The sequence below is a fragment of the Manis pentadactyla genome, chromosome 17 (genome assembly GCF_030020395.1).
Source record: "Manis pentadactyla isolate mManPen7 chromosome 17, mManPen7.hap1, whole genome shotgun sequence".
Classification (NCBI taxonomy): Eukaryota; Metazoa; Chordata; class Mammalia; order Pholidota; family Manidae; genus Manis; species Manis pentadactyla.
The window spans coordinates 37,777,762-37,801,879 of NC_080035.1; the positions used below are offsets into that span (position 1 = coordinate 37,777,762).

Consider the following 24,118-nt stretch of genomic DNA (forward strand, 5'->3'; position numbering starts at 1 on the left):
ACTATATTTTATACTGAAACTATTTTATTTTGAACACATGTATCGAATCCTTATTTATACTGAACTATATTTCTTTGCTTATGAAAATCAGACATCCAATAAGTAAAATCTAGATGTAGTTGTCTTTCAAAAAGAGTAAATAATCTGTGTGTGTATGTGTCTGTGAGTGTGTATGTGTGTGTATTCAGCAAACATTTTAATACAAGTGTGCCACTGGTATGAATGACCTTGTTTCCTTGAGTCCTACAACGTAATTAAGGATTAAGAAAAAGAGAGGGGAGAGAAATAGTAGAAAAAAGAAAAGTTAAACAAAAAAGGAGGGAGAGTTAAGAGAGACAGAGGTGAAGAGAGAGAGCTATGTATATGTGTGGAGAAGGAGACAGTTAATAATAGAGTATTACACACTAAATGTCTGCCGTTAAGGTGTAAGTGCGACAGGTTAGCTGTCCTGTGTTATGCCAGGAGGTAATTTATTTTTGTAATTAAAAACATCTGGCCTAGTACAAAAATTACCAAAGCTGATCTTTAATATCGACTATGTGGAGTTATCCGGTATAATGGGATCACAGAAAGAGATTTTATAAAGTTTATCCTTATCCATATCAGTATAGCCAGCTCAGAATGGAAATACCTTCTCCCTTGCAGCAGCCTGTTTCTCACGGAGGTACTTTTCTCTACAGCGGTCGCACACCAGATACCAAGTGCTTCCTCCTATGCCACCATCACCACAGTTACCAGCCCATCCTCCACAAAAATGCCCAATGCTGTTGTAACCTTGTCCACCAGCATACCGGCCACAACCTTGAAGCAAGAACAGAAATAAATGCTTCACACTTTTAAGTGTCTTAATAGTCTGATCCTTGCCACTTAAACATAAATGACAGATTTATCTTTTCAAAGTAAGCAAAATACTGAAGCAAGTATACCTCATTTTTATTTTCAGGCCAACAATGTTACCACCATGTTTGACCAAAAAATAATCAATTAAAGTGTGCCTAAAATATTGGAGATACTCTGCAACTGTAGGCAGATGAGAAGAAATATAAGATGTGGCTACATTTAGATTTACTTAAGTATGCCCATAAAATTGGACAAAAGAGGTATAAAATATTCTGTAAGAATGATACACTTTAAGGAATCAGGTATTTCACAAAAGGTTTCAGGCATAGTATATAGACAGAGGAAAAAAATTTAACCAAATTCATACTAGGTGAATTTTGGAATACTAGTCAATTGTTATAGAAATATTTATATTGATCTAAAATATAGTCTTCTGGTGAAACAGTTGATACCACTTCCATAGAAAATTGCCCAAAGAAATCAGTATAATCTAATTTACTCTGCAAATTTGAACAGGAAAATGCTAAAATCAAGAGAGATCTAATATTAGGATATTTCCTATGTATATAGATTTGTTATTATTTCTATTGGCATGAGACACCTTAACAACATCCTTTGTGTTAACACATGAAACCTTTTAAAAATAAACAGTATCCAGAAGGTGATATACTGAAATGAAATAATACTAAACTGCCTTACCACTATACTATTAGAATTTCTTTACCTATTTTTCACAAAACCTGTATTAATAATGAACTTTAAAAATCATGTAAGATACTATAAATTCTGGGCAACAGTTTCCCTGTACCTTAACATAATTCATAGAACAGTTCAAGTCAGATGGGGCCTATTTCATTTTTCACAAATGGTATTTATAGATATTCACTAATACTATTTACCTGGGTGAGCCTGTCTCATGTGATATGTCACTGGGTATGGATGCGACTCTCCACACAGCTCACAGATGGTATCTTTCTCTGGTCCTCCTACTGCCAGCTGGGCCATCTCACCAAACAAATTACCCCTGGGCCGAACTTCCGTCTTTTCTTTTTTCTTCTTTTCTTTTTTGGCCTTCTTGTTCTCTTTTTCACACTCTTTCTTTTTAAGGACTGCACAAGAGCCAGGACTTGGAAAAATCATATTCTGGGAAGCTGCTTTGATAGTTGCCAAAGAGATGTCTTCCCAAAAAGCCACTAAATGTTGTAAAGTTAAGGGAAGCGGAGATTTTGACTTCATGGGGTGATGCATGGACATTTCAAAAGCGGCTTCAGTTTTCCCATCCTCACATTTCTCATGCAGAGGTGGTTCCTTTAGCATAGACAACACCTTATTTTTGTTAATACTACCCATTTTAGATATGTCTGGTCCATGAGGTGCAATATTAAACATATTCAGTGCAGATGATATTTCCAATGAGTGCCTATTTTTTAATTTGGTTTCTTTTTCTTCTATAGGCTGCTGGCTGTTTAAACTACTTCTTATAGGAGCATGTTCTTTGGAAAGTTCAGGATTAAATTTTAAGAAGGAAGAACAAGCCATTGCATCGTGTACTATACCTTCATGCCACAGGAAAGAGGCAAAGACTGCTCTAGCACACTCAGCCACAGAAGGAGACATGGCCTGCTTGGCTGGCTCTAAAGGTCTGGATCCATCTCCTTTGAAAAGTAAGCTAGATTTGTCCTTTTTGGGCCTGGTGTGCCTATTTGCACATTTCCGACTTATTTTGGGGGATGCTCTCATTTCCTGTTCATCTTTCAGTGGGGCTTTCCCTATGCTGAAGTGAACTTTATTTGAACCTTCATCCACACTCTTAAATTCACCGCTTTCATCACAGGTGCTGTCTTCTGTCAGACTATTTGTTTTTAAAGTACTTGAAGTACAGACTTCCACCACCTCACTGTGCAGGTCTTCTTGTACCACGTGGGGAGAAGGGGCTCTGTTTCCAGATCCAGGGGAGTCCTTAGACTCCTTTGGTACTGGTTTTGGTTTTGGTGATGTTGATCGTCCTCTTAAAGGTTCTGTGAGGGGCATTTTCTTCTTGCGGAGGGTATCTGGATCAAGGGTGTAAGAGTCTGATTTGGAACGCTCCCGAGGAGGATCAAGTTTGGTCTTGACAGGAACGGTGCTTTTCTGAGGTAGATTTTTATCATGTGGTGAGGAGGAGCGTGGAGAACTAGCACCGGACGGGCTAGACCTATTGGTTGGGAGAGTCTTTGGCTTAGGAGATGATGACCGAGAACCCGGTCCTGGGGATTCAGCTCTGAAGCTAGAGGACATCCTGCTGTCAGATTTTAGTGTCTGCAAGGTGTTATGGTTGGGGGACAACGATCTACTATGAGAATCTGACCTCAATTTTGCAGCATCAGATTTCAACATGAGGGATTCACTAGCTGATAAACCTTCTGTACCCCTTGGCTTCTTTTGGTCAGCAGCAGTCCGGCTCGTACGCCCATCAGGTTTAAGTGATCTGCTGTGCTTGGAGGACAGTTCTGATTTTCCTGATGTAGACACTGGTCTAGAAGACGTTGAGATAGTTCCTCGGTCACCTGTATGGTCCATTTCATAGTGAAATTTGTTAATAAAATTATAACTCACTGATAATTTAGCCACTAAATACTGAAATAAGGAACAGAGCTAAAAGAATCTGCATTGCTTATCATAGATAAAAAGCACTTGAATAAAGGAAAAAAGGGAAATACTTGTCATAAAATTTCTATTACATTATTATACAACCATTTCCACCAAAAATTATTTTCACGGATGCAAAATAAAATGAACAAACAACACCTATTCACCAGTATGAATTATCCATGATATCTGAACCTCAGCCCTAGTACAATAATTAATTAGAATTTAAATTCAGTGAGGAACTACACAGAAAAAATCATTACTAATTTTTTTTGGAATAAGAAGTTGTGAAAACACATGTAAGTTTAAATATGAAGTAGTTGGAGTTGAATTTCCAGTAGAGTGATACCTGACATCCTTATTAAGGTAACAGTGTAGGTCTTGTTGAATTAGGAAACTCAATTTATATATGGATATATTCATTATTTTCAGGTATACACATAAATACAATTAGGCTATTAAAAAGCGGCTAAAGAGATGCACTGTTTTAATGACTGGATTAAGATAATTTATAACTAACATGAATGCCCTAAAACTACTGTTTAATTACTTGTAATTCAGGCAGTCTATTGTTTATAAAGAGACTGTATTCTAAGTTTACTGAGTTCATTAAGCTTAGCTGGTTAGAACTCAGAGTTCGTGTCCCCTTGTAAAGAAGAGATTATGGTGGGATCATCAGAATTAGAATACAAGTTTGAACTGTAGGGCCTTGAAACGAGGAGTTAGGAGAATAACAAAGAAGTATCAGAAGAAAAATAATCTCCCTCCTTCCTAGGCAAAGCACTAGATATTTCTATGGACAACAGTTGCGTTCAGCATCCTTGCCCTCATTCAGTCTCTCCTTTCCTTCCCACTATATCATGCTTTCCTTTGAGGCATTAGAGCCAGGTCATCTTTGTCACCATTATTGGTGGTACAACCTACAGTACCTTCCTTCCCTAAAATAAAAAATTCTCTTAGTGCAAGTGGTATTAATTAGTTGTTAGGAGGAAAGCAATCAGGTGAAGTGGTTCAATGGTATGAACAACTAAAAACCCATAAACCTTGCTAGAATAATTTGTATTTTTTGGAAAAGGATACCTAGCAAATTGAGATGAATCTCTGAACTGGTTATATTGCAGGTATTTCCTTCTCTTTTTTTTTGAAAAAGAGATGTGAATACATTGGGAAAATGTAGGAAACTATTTTTTGGCTCACATGTGTGTGCACACACAGGTGTACAAGCGCACGTATGTGTTTGTAGTCACACTTTAGTTATCCATAGGTTAAGACAATGTTGCCACAGAATCTGTCCTCCTAATGCAAAGTCCACAAAGACTGGTATTTTGGGCAGCTACTCTACATTAATGCAATGTCAAGAATGTGTCTGAGATAAAGTAAGCGCTCAATAAATATCAAATAAGTAAATGTATTCCTATTTTCTTAACTTTATTTTCTTTTGCTACTTTCAAATCTTCAGATTCTCTGGAAATCCACTTTTATGGCTCCTAAGGCCACAGGGCAGAGATTACAGTAGCCATTGTGTAAGGGTCAGATGCTTGCAAGTTGAGTAATTCTGCGGTAAAATAATGAGTATGGCAAACAGCCTCTTTGGGCATATTGATGAACTCAGTATGTATTTTGATTGCTATATGCCAGTGTTTAGAATAATTTCATTCTTTGGATGAATAAAACTACCCTGAAATAATGTTCTTCAGTTTCTATTATTTATTTTATCATGAATTTATCATATACAGTATGTATTCTCTTTATAAAAGCATTATTAGAGACTGGGCTAAATTTGGGGGCAAAGTAGTGAAAAAATAACAATATAGTTAAAAATTCTAGAGATTGATGCTGATTTGGTAGAGTACAGATAAAAAGATGTGATGATTTTGATAAATAAGCACTCTCAAATTGTACAAAAGTAATTTAAGAAATTGTTGCCCATCTTATTGATCTAGTAATAGTTCCATGGAGTATATTTTATAAGCAAATATATTATATTTGGTAGAATTAAACATCAGTTTAGTCCTTGCATCAATTTTGAGGATGTGATATTAAGAGTATTAGTTCTTAGTGACTAATCTGGTAGCTGGAAATTTCTTTTATTATCACATTTATTTTGGAAGCTGAACTATACATAATGGTGAACCTAGACAAATAAGTAGTAAGTCTTTTATACTGGTACCCCTCCCTCTACAAGATCAATTAATGAATTGAAAGAGATTTGTTTTCTAAATTAATGGTGTGCAATTCCTCATAAAGGAAATCTCCTCCTTTGGTTTATGAACAATGGAATCTTTCAAATATCAGAAACACCACTTGTCATAAGCTAGCAAAAATGTTTGTTACAGAGAGTTAGAGGGTATAGGCATCTGTAGACTTTATTTCTATATATCTAGTAGTGAATATTTTCTTAAGATCTGTAAGTGGTTAATTGAATATCTACTGGAGTCCAGGTGCATAATCTATGCAGAATTATTTTTTCTTGAGATGTGTTTATCAAATTATAAATACCTTTGAAAAGTTTACTTTTACAAAATATACTTCACACATTTTTTAAAGAGAATATGTCAAGCTTGATAGACCCATATGCTAACTAGTTGATGTTTATCTTCTTCATTTTGGTTTTCAAAAGTTTTGAGGCATGTGGTATTACTAAGAATTATCAAGTTGTGGTTGCTTGAAACATCAGTAAGTATAAGTACTTTGTTAAATATCTTTAGATCATACATACTATTTCTACATTTAGCATCAACCTAGTTTGATGATTATATTTATCATATGTAAGTTTAAGTGATAATGGGTAAAACATTTTCCAACTTCAAAGGAGTTCTAAAGAAAAATAGTAGAGGACAGGATAGAAATTTAGTGCAAACAAATTAATAAACATGTTGAGTGTTAAATATTCATTCATTAATGACCTGTACAATTTTTTTCATGCCAAATCATAAATCATCAGCTTATATGATATCACAACACTATGCTGTAATATGGCATGCCATCATATATACTGGATTACACAACACTATATACTGTAGACATCAGGTTCTATATTATTATTTATTATACAATTATATAGTTTTACTGTCAACTGTACAAAGAAATGTAATACTGTTTAACCCATTTACAAGAAAAAGCAAAATTAAACAAATTTATGCATTAGTTACTGCTGTAAAACTTTGATAAAATTTTCTTAAAATACAGAATTTTAGAAGTTTAAATATTACTTTAAGACAAAAAACATGTCAGTAGGCATCTATAGTATTTTAAAAGACCAAAAACATATTTTTAAACTGAAATTGTATAAACTGTCAATAATTTAAACATTTCTAAGTTTAAACTACTAAAATTAAGTAACTAAGAGATAAGGAAGACTCATGCCAGACAAGACAGGTAGGTTTACATACAGTTGACCCTTGAACAATGTTTGCCCTGGGAGAATCCATTTGTATGTGAATACAATTCAATAAATGCAGTGGAAAATTTTTTGGATATTTGTGACAATTCAAAAAAATATTTTCTTCTCTCTAGCTTACTTTACTGTTTAAGAATACAGTATATAACACACATAACATAAAATATGTATTAATTGTTTATGTTTTCAGTAAGTCTTCCTATCAACAAGAGCAGGCTATTAGATAAGTTTTTGGGGAATCAAAAAATTATGTGTGGATTTTTTACTGCAAGGGGGTCAACTTTGCTAACCACTGCATTATCCAATGGTCAACTACTATATAAAACTGTACATATATGCTCTGATAACTAAGTTCAACAAAAAAGCTTTAACTTAGTCATCAAAGTGTTTCTTATAAGAAACTAAATAGGAAAATGGTTTTTATATAACAGAAAAATGAGTTTAAGACTAAACTGTCAAAGTCTATACTATATTCTTATAGATCACAATGCTGTAGTTATGCCTTGCACATACACCATCTTGTTCCAGTAATAATGATTTTACAGCTCTCTAAATCAGGCATTTTTTTCTATATACCTATTTTATTTTTTAAGACCTCATGTAGGTTTGAAATTAGAGTATTATTTAACCTACAAATATAGTAATAAATATGTACATCAATTAGGGTAATCAATACTGTAATATAGAATAGATACATCATAAATTACCCCCAGTATCAAATTTTAAATAAAAGGACAAACTTTAATCTTAAAAAAATGGAATGGAATGAAAATGACTGAGGTGAACTAAAACTTCTTTACTGAAATGTCCTATGTTTATGAATGGCCCTCCATGAATGCACGCATACCCACCCTTCAGTTTGTGAGACAGAGATGAGAGAGCAGAGGCAGGCCCAGCTACACCATAATTTTTGTAAATGCGCCCACGAGAAGCAAGGCTGTGAGATGGAGATTCTACAGTGGAAAACATTGGCAAAGAAGCAGCAGAGATTGAATGAAAAAAAAATATACCAGAGAACAAAAGCAGAAACAAAGCATTTCAAATGGTATGTGCATTAACTATTATTAAAAAAGTTTATATTCTGCTAAATTTTTCAACAAGTTTATATTTCTCTAAGAGTAGAACTGAAAACAAAGGTTAACTTAAAATTTAAGTAAGGCTCTTAGTGCTAATAAAATTTGAACGGTTCTTTTCAGACTAATATTTCTCTGTTTTCTTTAATTTGGGGCTCTTTAATTTACAAATAAAAGTTTGTAAGTGATTTTTTTTTTCATTAAATGTTCCTTACAGTTTAACCTACTGTCACCTGGTTTTCAGTATGGACAAACTATGATTTTTCCAGTAGTACCTCGGAATGGACCCAAGTTTACATTTATGGTTGATTATTTTTTCTGAGTCCATCTTAAGTGAAAACTGTTAGTGCTAATCCCAATATTTGGTGTTTGTTTTATAGATCCTATTACTAAACTACCAAAATTTGCTAATAAAATGTTTCACAACACAAAGCAAATAAAATTTATTCATCACTGAAAAATGTTAGACACACTAATGATTTACCATGCAGAAAAAGAACTTAGAATTAATAGAACGAACCTTTAAAGTACAGTCTTTAAAATGGTATGTTAAAAAAACAAAACCTTCTAAATCTGAAAAAAATGAATCCATTTTATTTAAAAATTCATCTCATGGATATTAAAATAAATATAATCAATTGAGCAGAAATAAATTCCTGTAATAAGAAGATACCTTTCTTAATATTACTGAAATAAAAAACTGAATACATCATAAACTTTTCTCAAAACAGAAAAAAGTTATAGTTGACTGATTCTTTAGTATGGCCAAGATTAAAGATGAACTACTTATAATCCAAGCAGTCATTCCGTGTTGGTACTGAGAATGTCTTATGTATCAGACACTGTTTTAGGAAGTGAGGATAAAAAGATGAACAGAGATAAAGTCCATGCTCTTACAGAGCTTACCTTTAGATGAAAGGGAATAGACACACCAAGCAAATAAATACATACTAGATCAAGAGGTGGTGAACTTGAGAGTCATAAGCATGCAGATCTGGGTAATTACATGACTAGATAAGACCATTAAGGGAGTGAGATCTAAGAAGAAACCAAAGCCCTGGACATTCCTAAGAATACAGAATAGAGGTGATGTGGAAAAAAGACTGGGAGTGAACAGCTGATAAGTTGGAAATATCCAGAAGGCAAAGGAAGAAGGTGTTTCAAGGAAGATAGATCAATTCTGTCAAACACTGTGATGATACATTAAGTGACATGAGATCTTGGAACTGACAAATGAACAAAACAGAAGTCAAAGACTGACTAAGGGCAATGTCTATGGGTAAGTACAACCCAAGGGCCCCTTGCAGTGGGTTCAAGAGAGAATAGTAGGAGTGGATGGAGAGATGTGAAACATGCCATCAAAGCTAAGTTAAAACAATGTTGAATTTTTAATATTTTTGAGCATCCTCCCTTCTGAAGTCTATGAAACCCAAAAGGTACTAGGCACTGCAAAAGGAATTGTTATGCTACTTATGTCTCATATAACACAGTCTGCAAATCTCACTGAAGACATCAATTAGGAGGGTGCCAGCTTTTGGTTGGAAGAGTTAATTCAAGGGGAATTCAAACTGCAAATGTAAGGATATACTTTCATTGGTTAGTTGCTAAAATCTGCGAAGAATGGGTTTTGCAGGCGGACAACAGAGGCAGGAAATCAGAGTACTATCTTAGTTGGAAGTACTCATAAATATAAATGTGGAAAGTTACAAGGACACTTGTAGGATACAATGTTAGAGGTTTAAGGACAAACTCCTGGAAAAAGTTTTGAAGTCTCCGCAATGTGTTACGAAGCCTAAAGAGACTGAATTCTTAAGTATGATTCTCAGTGAATAAAAAGAAACTTTTTCTGTAAGTCTGAAAAAGGTAATTATTAAATGCCTAAAGAAAGCAAGCTGTGACTGCAGACAACACTTGTTCTATGCACTTAATTTTTACAAAATTTGCTCATGGTTAAACGTACTTTCATATATTGAACTTTTTGAAAGATTTATATCTTTCTATTTTTTTAACTAAAGAGTAGTTGACCCACAATGTTGTTAGTTTCAGGTGTACAAGAGTGATTTGACAAACAGATACTTCAAAAAATGCTACAACAGTCACCATACAAAGCTATTACAATATTACTGACTATATCCTCAATCTGTACTTTTAATCCCTGTGACTTATTTATTTTATAATTGCAAGTTTATCCCTTTTTACTTCTCCTTTTTCACAAGATTTTTTTAATTAAAAAAAGGGAAGCAACCTTTAAAAGGTACATTGATATCTTGCACAAAGAAAAAAGTTGATCAACTTTTAGACAATTTGTTGGAGATTAAATAATCATGCTCTTTTTAATTAAATCCCATTTTATAGACAACAATTACAAAATTCATTTTTGTAGAATTTTGATTTTTTTTTGGTATATCACATAATTTACTAAAGAGAACAATATTAAAAACAGTACAAAAAAGAGGATTTTTCTCCAGTACCAACTGAAATCAATGTTGTTTGTTTGGTGTAAAATATCCCTATTAACAACATGGTTATGTGTCATTTTTTCTTTGTTTTGGATCCCAAGTATCAAGTCCCTGGTGCACTTAATTCATTCTCTAGCCACAGAAACTCTTAAGTTCATTATAAATTGTACTTTCAAAAATTTAACTCCCTCATGTACTGATGATAACAATAAAAGTTAAAATTTTCTTTTTAATAAGAAAAGCATTCTCATTTCAGCTTATTAAAGACAAACTGTGGTTTTGCTGTGAATATCAGGATCCTGACCTTGTCCTTGGGAACATAAACTGGAGTTTACCACGTGGCTGGTGCACAATAAATACACATTGACTGAATGGATCACTAACTTAGCTCATGTCATTCTCACAGTGTGAATGCTTCTATAACCTCATTCCCTCACCCTGCTACTGCCTGATAAATCTCTATGAGGCCTTTGACACTAATTAGGGACCACCTCTTTTGGGGGTGGCTCCTCTAGCCTCTGGTAGCTGAGCCCCCTTTGTCTCTTATGCTTCATTGCATCCTGCGAATACTGTACCTGGAGCACTTAAAACAAGGCCATCTTCTTCTTTTTTTAAACATGGCTGCCTTCTCCAATATTCCAAAAGTCCTTCAAGATTAGTGGTATTTTCTTTACCTAATTGGTCTCAGTAACCTAGCACAGAGCAGATATTCAGTAAAAGCAGATGAATAGATGATGGACGAATGAATGATCCATTTGAAGAAAGGTGATAACGAAGCGTGGAATGAATAAACATAGTAGGCAATAAGGAGGTGGGAACAGAGGTCAAATCCAGTCAGGAGAAAGCAAACAGATGCCCTAGGAGATACTGTCTGGTAAATGACAGCAGCATTCTCTTTAGTTTGAATTCCTAGGATGAAGTAAAGTCAAGGGAGAAACTGTTGATGTAGAGGCAAAAGAACATGGGTCAAAGCTTTCATACCACAGGAGATTGCAAAACCAAGGGATGATAAATTCTGGCCCACAACTAAAATGGCATGGATTTATAGGGATGCTAGAGATGTTACAGTCAAAAGTAAAATAAATATATTGGCTCTTGTGACAGATGCTATAGGTTCAAGTGTGAAAAATTTTATTGAACTTGGATATTTTAATAAAAGCTGACTGATTTTATAATATGTTGAAGATCACCATAATTTTTCTTTACAAAAACCAGAAAAAGGAAGAGGATTGTAGAAATCAGCTTAATGTCACCAAAGCAGCTAGAGGGAGAAGAGACTAAAAGAGAGGCCTCCTTTTTAAGTCAAGTGTCCCATCCATGCTACACCTTCACAGCAGGCAGGCACACACTGGACAAATTCTGTGGTGTGATTTAATCCAGGATGGAAATGATCTCTGAGTCTTTGAAGCAAACCTGGCTTTTATACTAACATCTCAATAAAGTGTTACTATATGAAGAAATTAATCTCAAAATAATATTGAAGCTATGCGGTGAAAATGTATAGTGGAGTAGCTAGGAACCTCTTTTGTCCCTTTCCAAATTCCTTCCTGCAACTCATTCCACACTGAGAATAAATGGCTCTCTCTCTGCCTATGGTTTCTTCTGACCTTCCTTGGAGCATGAGAGGTGTTTGCATCAAAAGGCAACAGTGATATAAGTACGTAACATTACTGGGCACCCCATTTTATGGATGAGGTAAAAAGGGCTCAGATGTGCCAAGCAACTTAACTAAAGCTACTAAGTGGCTAGAGAGGACATTTGAGCTTAAAGTCTTTCCATCACTACTTCTCTATAAGCTAAGTAAACACAGTGTATTAGCACATGTCAGTATTCTCAAATGTAAATAACTATGCATGTAGATACTCAAGTGGACTTTTTGGGTCATGTTTAGCAAATTTTTTGTCTTATTTAAATATGTGTACTTATGGGTATAACAGAAAAACCCTTGTTGCAAGGTACCCTAGAGCTCTCCTATCTGGGTGAATAACAAATTATCTTAATGCTTTAATTACTACCTTTTCTACCAAGAAAAATAAAAGTAAACTATTTAGCCTCTTGGACAGCAGACAGAAGAAAATGCCTATGTTAAACACAGTCGTTTGGCATATAGTTCCTCATTTAGAGGATCTTACTGAGGATTCAATCAGTATGAACTCAGAATTACTAGACATCTTATCATCACTATTATAGCTGGTTTTAATTACTCCGGAAATAGTCTTTCTCGTCTCTGAAGATGTACTCTGAATGAATAACAGAATATTATCATAAGATAACAAGAACTACAAAATTGTAAATGCATGGTCTAGAGTGAAGAAGTGATAATCTTAGGTATCTACAGTCAGAAAATACTGCTTGAATGTCTTTAACGAGTAAGCACTGTCAGAGGCTACAGGACATAAAATAATGCTTTCAAAGGAATGAGGAAAGATAATGAAAATAAGTAATGTAATATTCTTAAAGAAAGCAGGCACAGATATCATTCCCTATCTCACTCCAGCAGAACCTATTGTCAAATTATTGACCATTTCTAAAAATGACATAATTTTGAAATAAAAAAGTAATTTTAAACAGTAAAGTTTACATACATACTTCTCCATCTCCTCTTTCTTGTGCCTTTGCACACTCCACATATAAGGAAAAATTTGTAATTTTTATTTTTGTATTTATTCTATTTCACTAGAATAACAGTTAAAATAATTTGTATGTATATATAATAACATATTGCTAATTTGAAAAATAATTTAATGTACCCAAATAATTTAAATACCAGTTCCAAAGATTAGTGAAAAAATTATGCTTCAGGGAAAAACAGAACAGAAACAGTAATTACTGATAATAATGCTCACAGAAGTGTTAGGTACACTTGGGCAGTTTATGTTGAACTTGTTTGCTTAACAGGGAACTTGAGTTATGAATGACATTTAGGAAATAAATATATATATTCTGTATAAAGGGAAAAATAACAATCCAAACAAAGCTAACACTCCAGATGATGGAACTGAATGTAAACATAAATTTAAAATATATATATTGAAGACAAGTTTTTGCATTATTTACCAGTAGATAAAACTGAATATTTAAAAACATGGCCTTTGTACTCAGTATAACTGGTCTCACATTCTGGTTTTACCATTTTATTATGTATGTTTCAAGGGATCATTTATCCTCTCTAAGCTTCTGTTTCCTTAGTACAAAGTGGGGACTTTAATCTTAAATGAGACTGTATTAAAGTGCTTAAGTACAGTGTTTAGCACATAGCGGTGACTATCAATTTAAGCAAAATTAATAAATATGGTACTTTATACATAATGTCTTATTTTAGTATCACAAAAGTGTAAGACAAAAATGACTCTCATTTTACTAACTAATAAAATGAAGTTCAACATGAATAAATCATCTCCTAAAGCAAGGTGAAATGCTGGTGGGATGGACATGAAGTTCAGGAAAGAATGTCCTACTCAGGTTATCTTAATGATGAGCACTCTTCCACATTTAATTTTGCTAATATAATGTAATTAATACTATTCTAATTTATTTCCAAAAACATTAAAACAATTTTTAGATTCCATACTTTTTTTAGTAATGCTAAAAATGAAGACTTTGGGTTTCTGGAATTTGGAAGTCACACTTGATATTCTGCTAGAAAGAGGTTTGTAAAAAGATCTAAGCCATTTTCACTTGTTAGAGTACAGACAAGCAATGACTCAGAAAATTGGTAATTGAGACATGTCTAGACCATGATTTCAAACTGGCTCCAAGACGGTGATAAAGAAGTTGTACTGATAACACTTGGACACAATATGCGTAAAATTATAGACACAATGTCAGTAGGGACCCTATTATCTTCTGAAAGAGACAAATCTGATTTTATTATTGTGTATATTTTGTTTTGAAATAGTCTATTAAATAATTTGGCAAAATAAAAAATAAAATAAAGAACAAAATAAAAAAATAAATTACGTTTTTTTTTAGGAGACTTACACCTTTAGGTGTAGCAATAAAGTCCTTATTCCTTAGTTCTGTTGTTTGTTGCTGCTATGACATTATCAGGGTAATTTCTCTTTTATAATTTTCTATCTACTATGAATTTTCTGCCTGATGATGTTTTTCCTTGTCTTCAACTTTAAAACTTACTGTAACTTGGGCACATCTAAATGTAAAAAGTCTGTTGTTTCATAAAATGAGTAAATTAAGTCTTAACTTCTCTCTCATTCTTCTCCAATGCATATCAAGGAAGGAAAAAAACTACTTCATACTTGTGAAATTTTTCTTTTAAGAGACATTCAAGTGTCTATTATATATGAATAGAGATGATGATAAGCTAGAAATTGATACCACTTATATATCTAAACTAGTTAATTTCATTAACTTGCCTAAAAAAATTTATATTCTTTTATATTCTCTTTACCTTAGATAGTAATGTCATAATGAATAACATAATTTAGTAACTATACACTATTGTGCTTACTTATAAAAACGAAACCAGCTGGCATTCCTTCAAGAAATTTTAATAAGTTATCCAAGTATTTTTTTAGAAAAATAACTTAGACTTAAGTGAATTATTAAAGCAAAGAGGTCATGCATTTGAATCCAAACACTAGGTGTGCAAGCTGAGATTTTTGTAAGCTAGCTCATTCAGTGAGTGTATTTATATACTGTATGGACAATATGTGAACTAAAGGCCAAGAAAAGCACATTGTTGTCATACTGTAAACAAACCTTCAGAGGTTTATGTGCAAGCCTCAGGAGGCTGTCAAGAAAAAAGAACACTCAGTTAAATGTAATTTGTTTGGGTCTATTTTCCAGATCAATGTGAATTACTACCATGGATGAAGAGCTAGAGCAATCCTAGAAGGCAGAAGTGGAATCAAATGATCAGTTATTAAGAAGAAGAACAACAAAAAATGTAAAAAGCAAGAGAAAATTTAGAAACCTAAGTTGCTATACATTTCCTGGACACCAAATTCACTTAAAACAAACAAACAAACATGCCCAGTACAGTCTTTCCTTCACACTGGTATACTGAAATAGGTTTAGTTTCTTTGAGTCTCTCTACATAACAAAAATCCAGTGTAAAACAATGAAAGTCATCCTTATAACTCATGCTCAGTATAGTTGTGCATTTTAAAAAAGAAACTTTTAAATCAAATATGTTTTCCTTAACAGGTTTTATAGTATGTATTTGCTTATACTGGAATTAGTATATAAAGCATAATAGTCATGTCTTAAAAACTACACTTAAAAAATGTGTGATTAAAAACAAATTACTTAGCTGCAGAATGTCTTAGCTCAGAATAGCTTAAATGCTTCAAAAATGTGGGACGGGATGACACCCTCATTAAATAAAACCAGTCAGGTGAGTTGATGAATAATTAGTAACTGATAAACAACTCAGAACAAAGCTTCAGAAATGGCTTGATGAGGCAGGTAAGGCTGACAGACTTACTCTGAAGCTGAGGCTGCTGGAAGGAAAGGGGCTGTCCGAACACAAATGGGCTGTGGACTAGGGAGGAGGGAGGTTTTGCAGCTTGATCAAAGATGGAAGGAGCTGGGACATTGGGCCGTGACTGAATGGAATTCAATATGGCACTCAGTTGGTCACCTGCAGTGGGTAAAACAGTCAAAACTACAACTTGTTATTAATTAACATCCAAAATGGCAAAGTAAATGGTGCTTTATGACATTCAGATAAAGTTAAACACTAAATAAAACTACACCAATTCAGAAATGTGTGGAAGTTGGTGATCATTATCCTCAAATTAGGGACCAAATGTTGCATGTTGTTATAATAATGGAAACACCCCATCAAATCTTTTATGACAGCCCATATATAAAAACAAATCCATGTAAATTCATATACAACATCTAGTGACAGCATGAGAAAATACAGAGCTTATGAAGAATCTACGATGTTGATTTAGTATCATACATGTGTAAATGAAGATCTCAGTAAATGATGTCTTCTAAGAAGTGCCCAACAGTCACTAAATCACCCTGCCTCATATGCAGTATGCTTCACATGGAAAATAAGCAAATAACATGAATAGATTAAAAAAAATAAATAAATGTAGAATTGAAGGCAGGCAAAGAATATGTTATTAACTTAGTAATATGTTTACAGTTAATAAATTAATTTTTTAAGTTGTTATTTCTGAAGAAATTATACTTTCTTAAAAGCATGAACTCTTTTGCTTGGATAGGTAACATAAAAATCTATAAGACCTATGAGATGAAAAGGAATATAAGCTACCTAATTTGAATAGTATCACAAATATGAATTCTGACATTTTTCCTTAACATTAAATACAAAGGACTTTAGTGGAAATATATTTTTTAAAATATGAAACAGTACAATTGGATAGCTCTTTTTTTATGAGAATACATATTATTAAATAGTTTAAATGATATGCTGAAGAAGAGGGAAAAAAACATATCTAGACTAATGCAGAAACTGTAAAAGAGTATCTTTCCAGCCATATCCTAAATATAATAGTTTCATAAGTGAAACTTTTAAATGAACCACCAATAAGGAAAACAAGTATAAGCGAAGAACTGTGTACACAGTTAGCATGTCTTTACTTATAAATATTAATGCTGTAATTTTAGAAAGGATTTTAATTTATAGAAAGGATTTGAGAGATTATTTTGATTTTTATAAAATTGCTTTAAGGAAAAAGAATTTTTGCAAAGAATACCTTCTTGATCTTAGACAGTAAAAAGAGTTAAAGAAAATGAGAACTACTCTCAAAGGTAAATTAATAAATAAAGATGAGATGTATTTAGTCAGATTTAAGATTTTTAATATTTCTTCGCTCCATCTAAACATTTGGAAAGTTCGTTAATAAAGTACATACTATTTCTGAACAATGTTAGCTAAATCACACATTTATAGGGTAACACCTTATTATTTCTATTTAATAACAAATGTTCTCAGCAATATGTCTCTTGAAAGCTAGTTTTTATTCCCAAGTTTTAATAAATTATATTTTCAAGACTGATTTTAAAGTGATAGCTACCAGTACAATTCAGACATTTTAGAGACTGAAAGCATATAATCTGAATTAAGCATGGCTTTAAAACAGATTACTGGAGAAGTACAAAAGTAGTAAGTAAACACTGAGATTTTAGTTTAAGGATCGATAATGGTAGAAAGAAAGGGACATGAAGAAAACACCACCAACAATTAACCCTACTTAAGTATGAAGATCTAGCTTAAGTTAGTTGAAATCTCAGCTACCAGAAATGAGCAAGCAGATAGTCTCCAAGTCTGCAGGTCAGACCAACCCAACAGAGTACAGCCAAAAAGAAATCTCATGGCTATGCTTCCTTTATATGAATACTTTGTGAAAAGTAATAAAGATATCCAACATAAAGTGGTTTTATTTTAAATTCATTATTTCCTCTACAATGATGCAATTTTATATTTTGTTAACTATTTCATTATTTCACTTGTTCTGCAAGACATGTATAATAACACTATTCCTTGAAATTAAAACCTGTGAATTAGTTTAAATAACATTTTAAAGGAAAATAATTTCTTCTCCTTCTTTACTATCATCCAACTGTATGCTACCTGCTGACAATGTGGCTGATTTTGAAGGAGTCAGGATCAGGTGCATAGAAAGAACATGAATATGTCTGAATTTACATACAATGCAGTTTGGGATGAAATTCAGGTATAAGTTATTCCAAAATATCTATTGCTTGGACTGTCCATGATGCTGTTCTCTTCCATTAAGGCAGCCTAGAACAGTTACATATGTTTCTATAGTCATGTGACCTAGCAGTTTTGTTTTCCTTTTTACAACTTTCTGGTTTTGTTATATGTATCAAACCCACAGGTATCATTTTATGTAATTCTAAACTAACTAAGTTGGTTAGACATCCAAAAGCACACATATTTAATAAGGCTGATATGTAATATTACTTCAAAAATATTACTTAAAACATTTTTATTTTAAATGGATCATTTTGGAAAGTTCTGTTTTGCTCATTAACATTACTCTTCATTACTCTTAAGAATAAGTGAATAATAAAAACAATAGTTCTTTTACTAGATTTAGTGACAGAATATTTATGATGGAATTCAAAATGCATGCCTTCAAAAATAGGAATAAGAAAGAACTCATGAACTTCAGCTAATACTGGTAAACACAATACTATAAAAAAAATACCTTTGTAAACATTTTGTTAGTCTTCCAGGAACAAACTTTAATAAAGTTTTGTGGGTGAACGGTAATAAAAATGGGTAGAAAGTAGTAAGTATTAAAGGTAAGTAAAAGACTCACTTTTAAACACCTACCTTTATTATTTCCAAGTCCATAATCAAATCCTTGGGCACTACAACTTGCTCCTTTATTAAAAGCTTGTACTGAGAAAGGGCTTGGAGGGGGAGTTTGAGAATTTTGATCCAGAAGAACTTGTTCTACAATAAAAGGCATGGCTATAAAATTAGTTCCTTATGGCTATTCCCTATTCATAGAATAGAGAAAATTTCAAGAAAGATTTAATGATGGTTAGATTTTAAATTAACCTTATACTTAGATTTGATAGTAAGCCTACCAATTAGGTCACTGACACTGACAAAATATATGACATATCTTTATTTTCATTTATCAAGTACACAGTGAAATTTAGAAATGCAATATGCTCTTACGGAGCCAATTTACTTTTATTATAGCAGGATATTACCATTGAACGCATACTAACATTTCTGGACCAGGAACTCATATTTGCAACAAATTTATACAGGCGCATTTTACAGAAAACAAATAGATACACTAAAAACCAGAAATAAAATTATTTTTTATATTAGTATTCAAATAGAAAAGAAAGTATCTTCAAAATCTAAGTACCAAAAGGAATTTTTACTTGTAAAATAGTTTAAGTTCTGAATGTGAAAATTATGGAAAATTTATATTAAGTAAAATTATATATCAGGATATTTTCACTAAGTGAAAGGGTTATAATCTAGGTCATGTAATCAGAGCTATTAACACATGCTGAAGTCAACAAATGTTTCAGAATTCTTATTTCAAGAAGGAAAAATGGCAAATATTTTATCTAGTTCACAAATGGCAAGAATGCAACATATACATTATTAAACTAAGTTAACTCCCTATTATCAATCAAGTGGCTATTAGATTGTCTGACAGAACACTAAAAATACTTACACCATAATTAAATAGTCATTTACTGCCAGCTAAAAATTTAAACCAGTCAAATGACAGGCAAAAAGGAAAAAAAAAACTTTCATTAAAATAATATTCTAAATAATGAAAACTTTTAATTGTATTTTTTAAAGTCACTATCTCTTTAAATAGAAAACTGAACTAGAAGAATTGGATGAAGTGGTACCAGGGAAACTCCAATCTACACTTTTATCAGAATTTCTTCACTTTTTTCAAGAAACCAATCCTAGTACTTCCCTTAGGCAATAGTTGTCAGTGTTAAGATTACTTCAGCAGGGGAATATTTCTTTTGGAAAATACCAATGAACAGCAATCTGAATGGAAAAGACAGCAGCATTCTCACCCTCTAGACTCAGAATGGTCTAGACTAAGTGTTAAGTCTGTTTTTACCATAGTGGTGACTTCACACAACTGAAAAGCTGCGGAGCTGGCATCTGCACCCTGGCAGTCCAGCTCTGGAGTCCATTCTTACACATTATGCTACAGTGTCAGCAAAAATGATTATTAAACTTGAAAGGTCCTTTGATAGTCATCTAAACCATTCACATATTATTTAACTGTGTCTTATAGCAAGTAAGCTGATCTTGCTTTAGGTGTTTTCATTTATATCTGAATAGTCCTATATAATGAAAATGTTCAAGAACTTATGGACATGTAGCATTACACAAAAAGTAAACTGTAACTGGGAAAGTCAACTTACTGAATGTGAAATACCTGATTTACATCAAATGAAGCATTTTTCATTTTCAAAACATAAAAAAGTGTAGTTCTACCACCTCAGCACATTATTTTATGACCACATCTTTGACTGAGAAAAGTTTGTAAAGACAAGGGAGGGAGTAGGTTCTCAAATTGTGTTCAATGGATTATTGACACAGAGAGGTATGGTATAAAGAGCGCAGCATTTGACATATGAATGAAGATTCTGGGTCAAGTTTTATATCTGCCATGTACTCAGCTATACAGGGAAGTCATTTTGAATTCTATGAACTTTAGTTTCTTTATCTGTAAAATGAGATTAGATAACCTATTTCAAAGGCTTGCTGTGTAGAAGAGATGGGGGATGTTTACTGTATAATGTCAATATATCTAAAATGTACTTAGTTTCAAACCTTTTCTGAATCTATACTTACAGCCATATTACCTCTTGGATGACTATTACAAGTTTATTCTTTTTTGGGTAAAGAAGCATGTTCTTTTATTTTTCTGACTTACCCTAGACATTTTTGGGGATTTGGTAGAAAAATCTATGCTTGATTTATCTACTTATTTTCATGACCTAACTAATACATTTTGTGATTCAACTGGTATTTACAAAACTAGAATGTGCCCAAACTATTTTAGAACTAGGAATACAAAGATAAAAACCCTGTGCCTGTCCATAAGGGACTCAGAATCTGGGTATGAAGAAGAAAAAGTTAACTGCAATATAATACTGGTTTTGTTCTAGTGGTGAATACAGTTCAAGGACACAGAGGGAATTCTTCAGTCTGTCAGGATCAGTTAAAGCTTCACTGAAGTGATGACATGGCCTGAACTTTGAAGAACAAGTTTTTGTCACCAGGAGAATGAAGGGAGGGACAAAAAGGACAATCTTTTATTAAATGAGATCATGCTTGAAAAGAAAAATAAAGTGTAAAGTTGAGACTAACAACAAAATAGGAAGCCCCAAAAAGCTGTGGTACATTTATTCAATGCTCCTTTCCTGAGACAAAATTCTATTGAATAAAGTTGCCTAGGAGAAGTTCTATGATTGGTGATTTGAAAACTAAACTTACACTTAGCGGAAGGAAGGGCAAAATACTTAGTCCTGGACTGGCACAGAGAATATAAAAATTCATATTAATGAAATAAAAAGCATGTTTTATGAAGATGGACTCATACATTTCACATTTTCTTTTAATTATCTTCTTTTATGTGCATTTAATACCCACATCAATTGCAAGATTTCTTAACCCTTAGTTTTGCTTTTTACTAAAAAAATAAACATACTTTGCACTTTACGACAGGAGAAATCCAATATACTTTAAATTTCTGCATTTCACAGGTTAATCAGAATAAATCACAAATTTAAGCCAACTTGCCATCTTCATGTCGGAGGTACTGGTTTCCGCCTCTGTCTCTAGCTAAGGACCATGCCTCTCCTTCATCACTTTCACAGAACTCTACCATGCTGTTCTTATCCAGCTGCACCCATGTACCTTCAGAATTGGTTACCTAGTATATAACAAAAAGCACGATTGATTGGCTTGATTCTTTCAGGGCACCTAGGCTGAAAACCAGCACAAAGTTTAAGTGTTTGAATAGTGTAATCATTCCAATAGATTTCTACCATGAAATTAGTTTCTGAAATTAAGACCACAGCTTGAGGTAAGACAGAAATCAATAAAAACTTCTGTAAAATACTACTAATTTGTGACTTCTGTAAAAACAATTTTTAAAGCACAGGATAATCCCTAAATAATTTTAAATGTTATCCCAAAACATGTGGCTCTTTTTGGTTTTTTTTTGCATCTAAAATGTCCTAACACAGCAAATCTCTATTTTTTAGGGAGCACTGCCTATACTGCAACTTTAAAAGGACCCTGACACTGAGAAATAGCATGACACACTACATCTTCAAGCTCATCAGCTGAGGCAAACACCACAGTTGACTAAGAAGTAATTTTATTTGCTCAGGACTTCAGTAAGACACATGAATGGGAACAAAGAAATGAAACCCATTGTATATATCCCATCTCCACACTGATTCATAGCAAGTATTTTAAAATGCTGTTAATCTATGACAGTATATTACATCTGTAATAATGAAAATATATACGCAAATACCAAACATTTATATACACAAATCATTTTGATAATATGAATATTGTTTTCACAAGGATAATTATGAGAATAAAATTATTAGAAAAGAAGCACAGAAAATTATGTTAGTATTTTCAATACAAGATAAAGATAAAGAACATTGACATTTAAAAACCAGGGATGGAAATGGCAGCCTTTGGAAGAAAGAGATGTTTGGTTGTACTGTACTAAAAATGAGTTATCTTAGAAGTCAGGAAGCTACAAGAATCCATACCTCTCCCACTGCTTTGACTTTGTTTCCCAGAACTAACATTCCAATTGGGATACCTCTGAGGTTGGGGCAGCTTCTGATGTTGTGACCGGAAGGTCCCGTCTTCACTACCTTGTACAGGCCTGGCCCTCCTCGCAAGAACGGCGTATCTTGTCCTTGCACTGTTGCTTCCTGTGGGCAGCAGGAGTTTATATCTTTGAAAAAGTCATCAGTATTAGTTTTAGGTTCCTGAAAATTTGAATAGGAAAAAAAAAATAAAGAAAATACAGTCTATTATCACTTTTAACATTCTCTTGTTAAAGCTTTTACAGTAAATCTATACTGTCAACTAAGAAAGAGAATATACATCCAAAGATACCTTAAGTATAAGTTAATATCACTATTAAAGAGGCTTTCATTTTCAATGCTGAATAATATTTAAAATAGAGTTGAAGAGAAGAAAATATAGCAGAGCAACTGAACCTGTGGTTTTTGTCCACTACAGTTTGAGAAATACAGTAGTACTTGATTTTACTTTTATCTTTTAGTGAAACAGTAAGAGAAACAAAAACTAATTTACTATGTGAACCACAACTGAATAATTTTGAATCACTATTACTGCACTGCTGTATGTTAGTATGGGTTATAAAGTCTAAATCTTCATTTCCTTTCACTTTTGTCTGTAATAGCTATTTACAAATAGAGAAACTAGATGTGAAGATTTTGGGAACTTATCTGGAGAAAAAACAATAAAGAAAAAATGTGTATAAAAGAGCTACATCTTAAAGCTTACTAGTTATGAGTGAAATAAGAATGTCTTTAAGATTTTAACAACTCTTAGTTTCTTAATATAGCACAAAATAAATGTTTTATTAATTTGCTAGTCCATTACTATAGTGATATAATAATGCTATTTAAAGAAAAAGATGATTATATTTTTAGTAGAGAGATTAACATTAAAGATGCATTTTTACATAAATACAATGCATTTTGATATAAAAGTAACTTCTAAAATGAAAGAAAAGAACGTGCCCTACATTTTCTGGTAAATCTGAATGTTGTGATGAAATTGGTTGTTACGTGAATGCAATAAAGAGAATTAATAACCTTTCCCTATTTGTTCTTCTTCCCAAATAAATGTAAAGGAAAGTTCTACACTGGGGGTTCTTCCATTGTTGTTATTACTTCTTTAAACTAGATTTGTATTCTAAATTAGATTTGTACTCTACAAATTGCTTGATTTTCAAATGTAGTAAAAGATGACCATAATGGGATGCTTAATCAAACAGTAGGCTAAAATTAAATTAACAATTAGTAATTCTGTAAGTAGAATAAAAATGAAAGACAAACTTTAACCAAGATAAAATATTACTGAATAGCTCTATCCCTATAAGTAATCTCATGCTAAGATGTCCATTACATAATGGCAAATTAAAAATTAAAACCTCAGCCTAAAAAATATGGATTCAAGA

General features: G+C 32.7%; 1 protein-coding gene across 15 annotated transcripts in view; it reads right to left on the reverse strand.

The window, feature by feature from the left end:
- The window catches only part of MYCBP2 (MYC binding protein 2), a 269,203-nt gene that overhangs the window by 48,116 nt on the left and 196,969 nt on the right, over nt 1-24,118 (reverse strand). For 6 of the 15 annotated variants that reach the window (XM_036893768.2, XM_036893769.2, XM_036893766.2 and 3 more), the window contains 7 exons: nt 22,671-22,895; nt 21,676-21,808; nt 18,703-18,825; nt 15,847-16,026; nt 7,720-7,821; nt 1,740-3,386; nt 632-801 (listed from right to left, as the gene is read on the reverse strand). In XM_036893768.2, coding sequence (XP_036749663.1) covers nt 632-801; nt 1,740-3,386; nt 7,720-7,821; nt 15,847-16,026; nt 18,703-18,825; nt 21,676-21,808; nt 22,671-22,895 — 2,580 coding nt within the window. The remainder of the gene's footprint in view (nt 1-631; nt 802-1,739; nt 3,387-7,719; nt 7,822-15,846; nt 16,027-18,702; nt 18,826-21,675; nt 21,809-22,670; nt 22,896-24,118) is intronic. The other 9 variants (XM_036893771.2, XM_036893765.2, XM_036893775.2 and 6 more) reach the window with 6 other exon arrangements.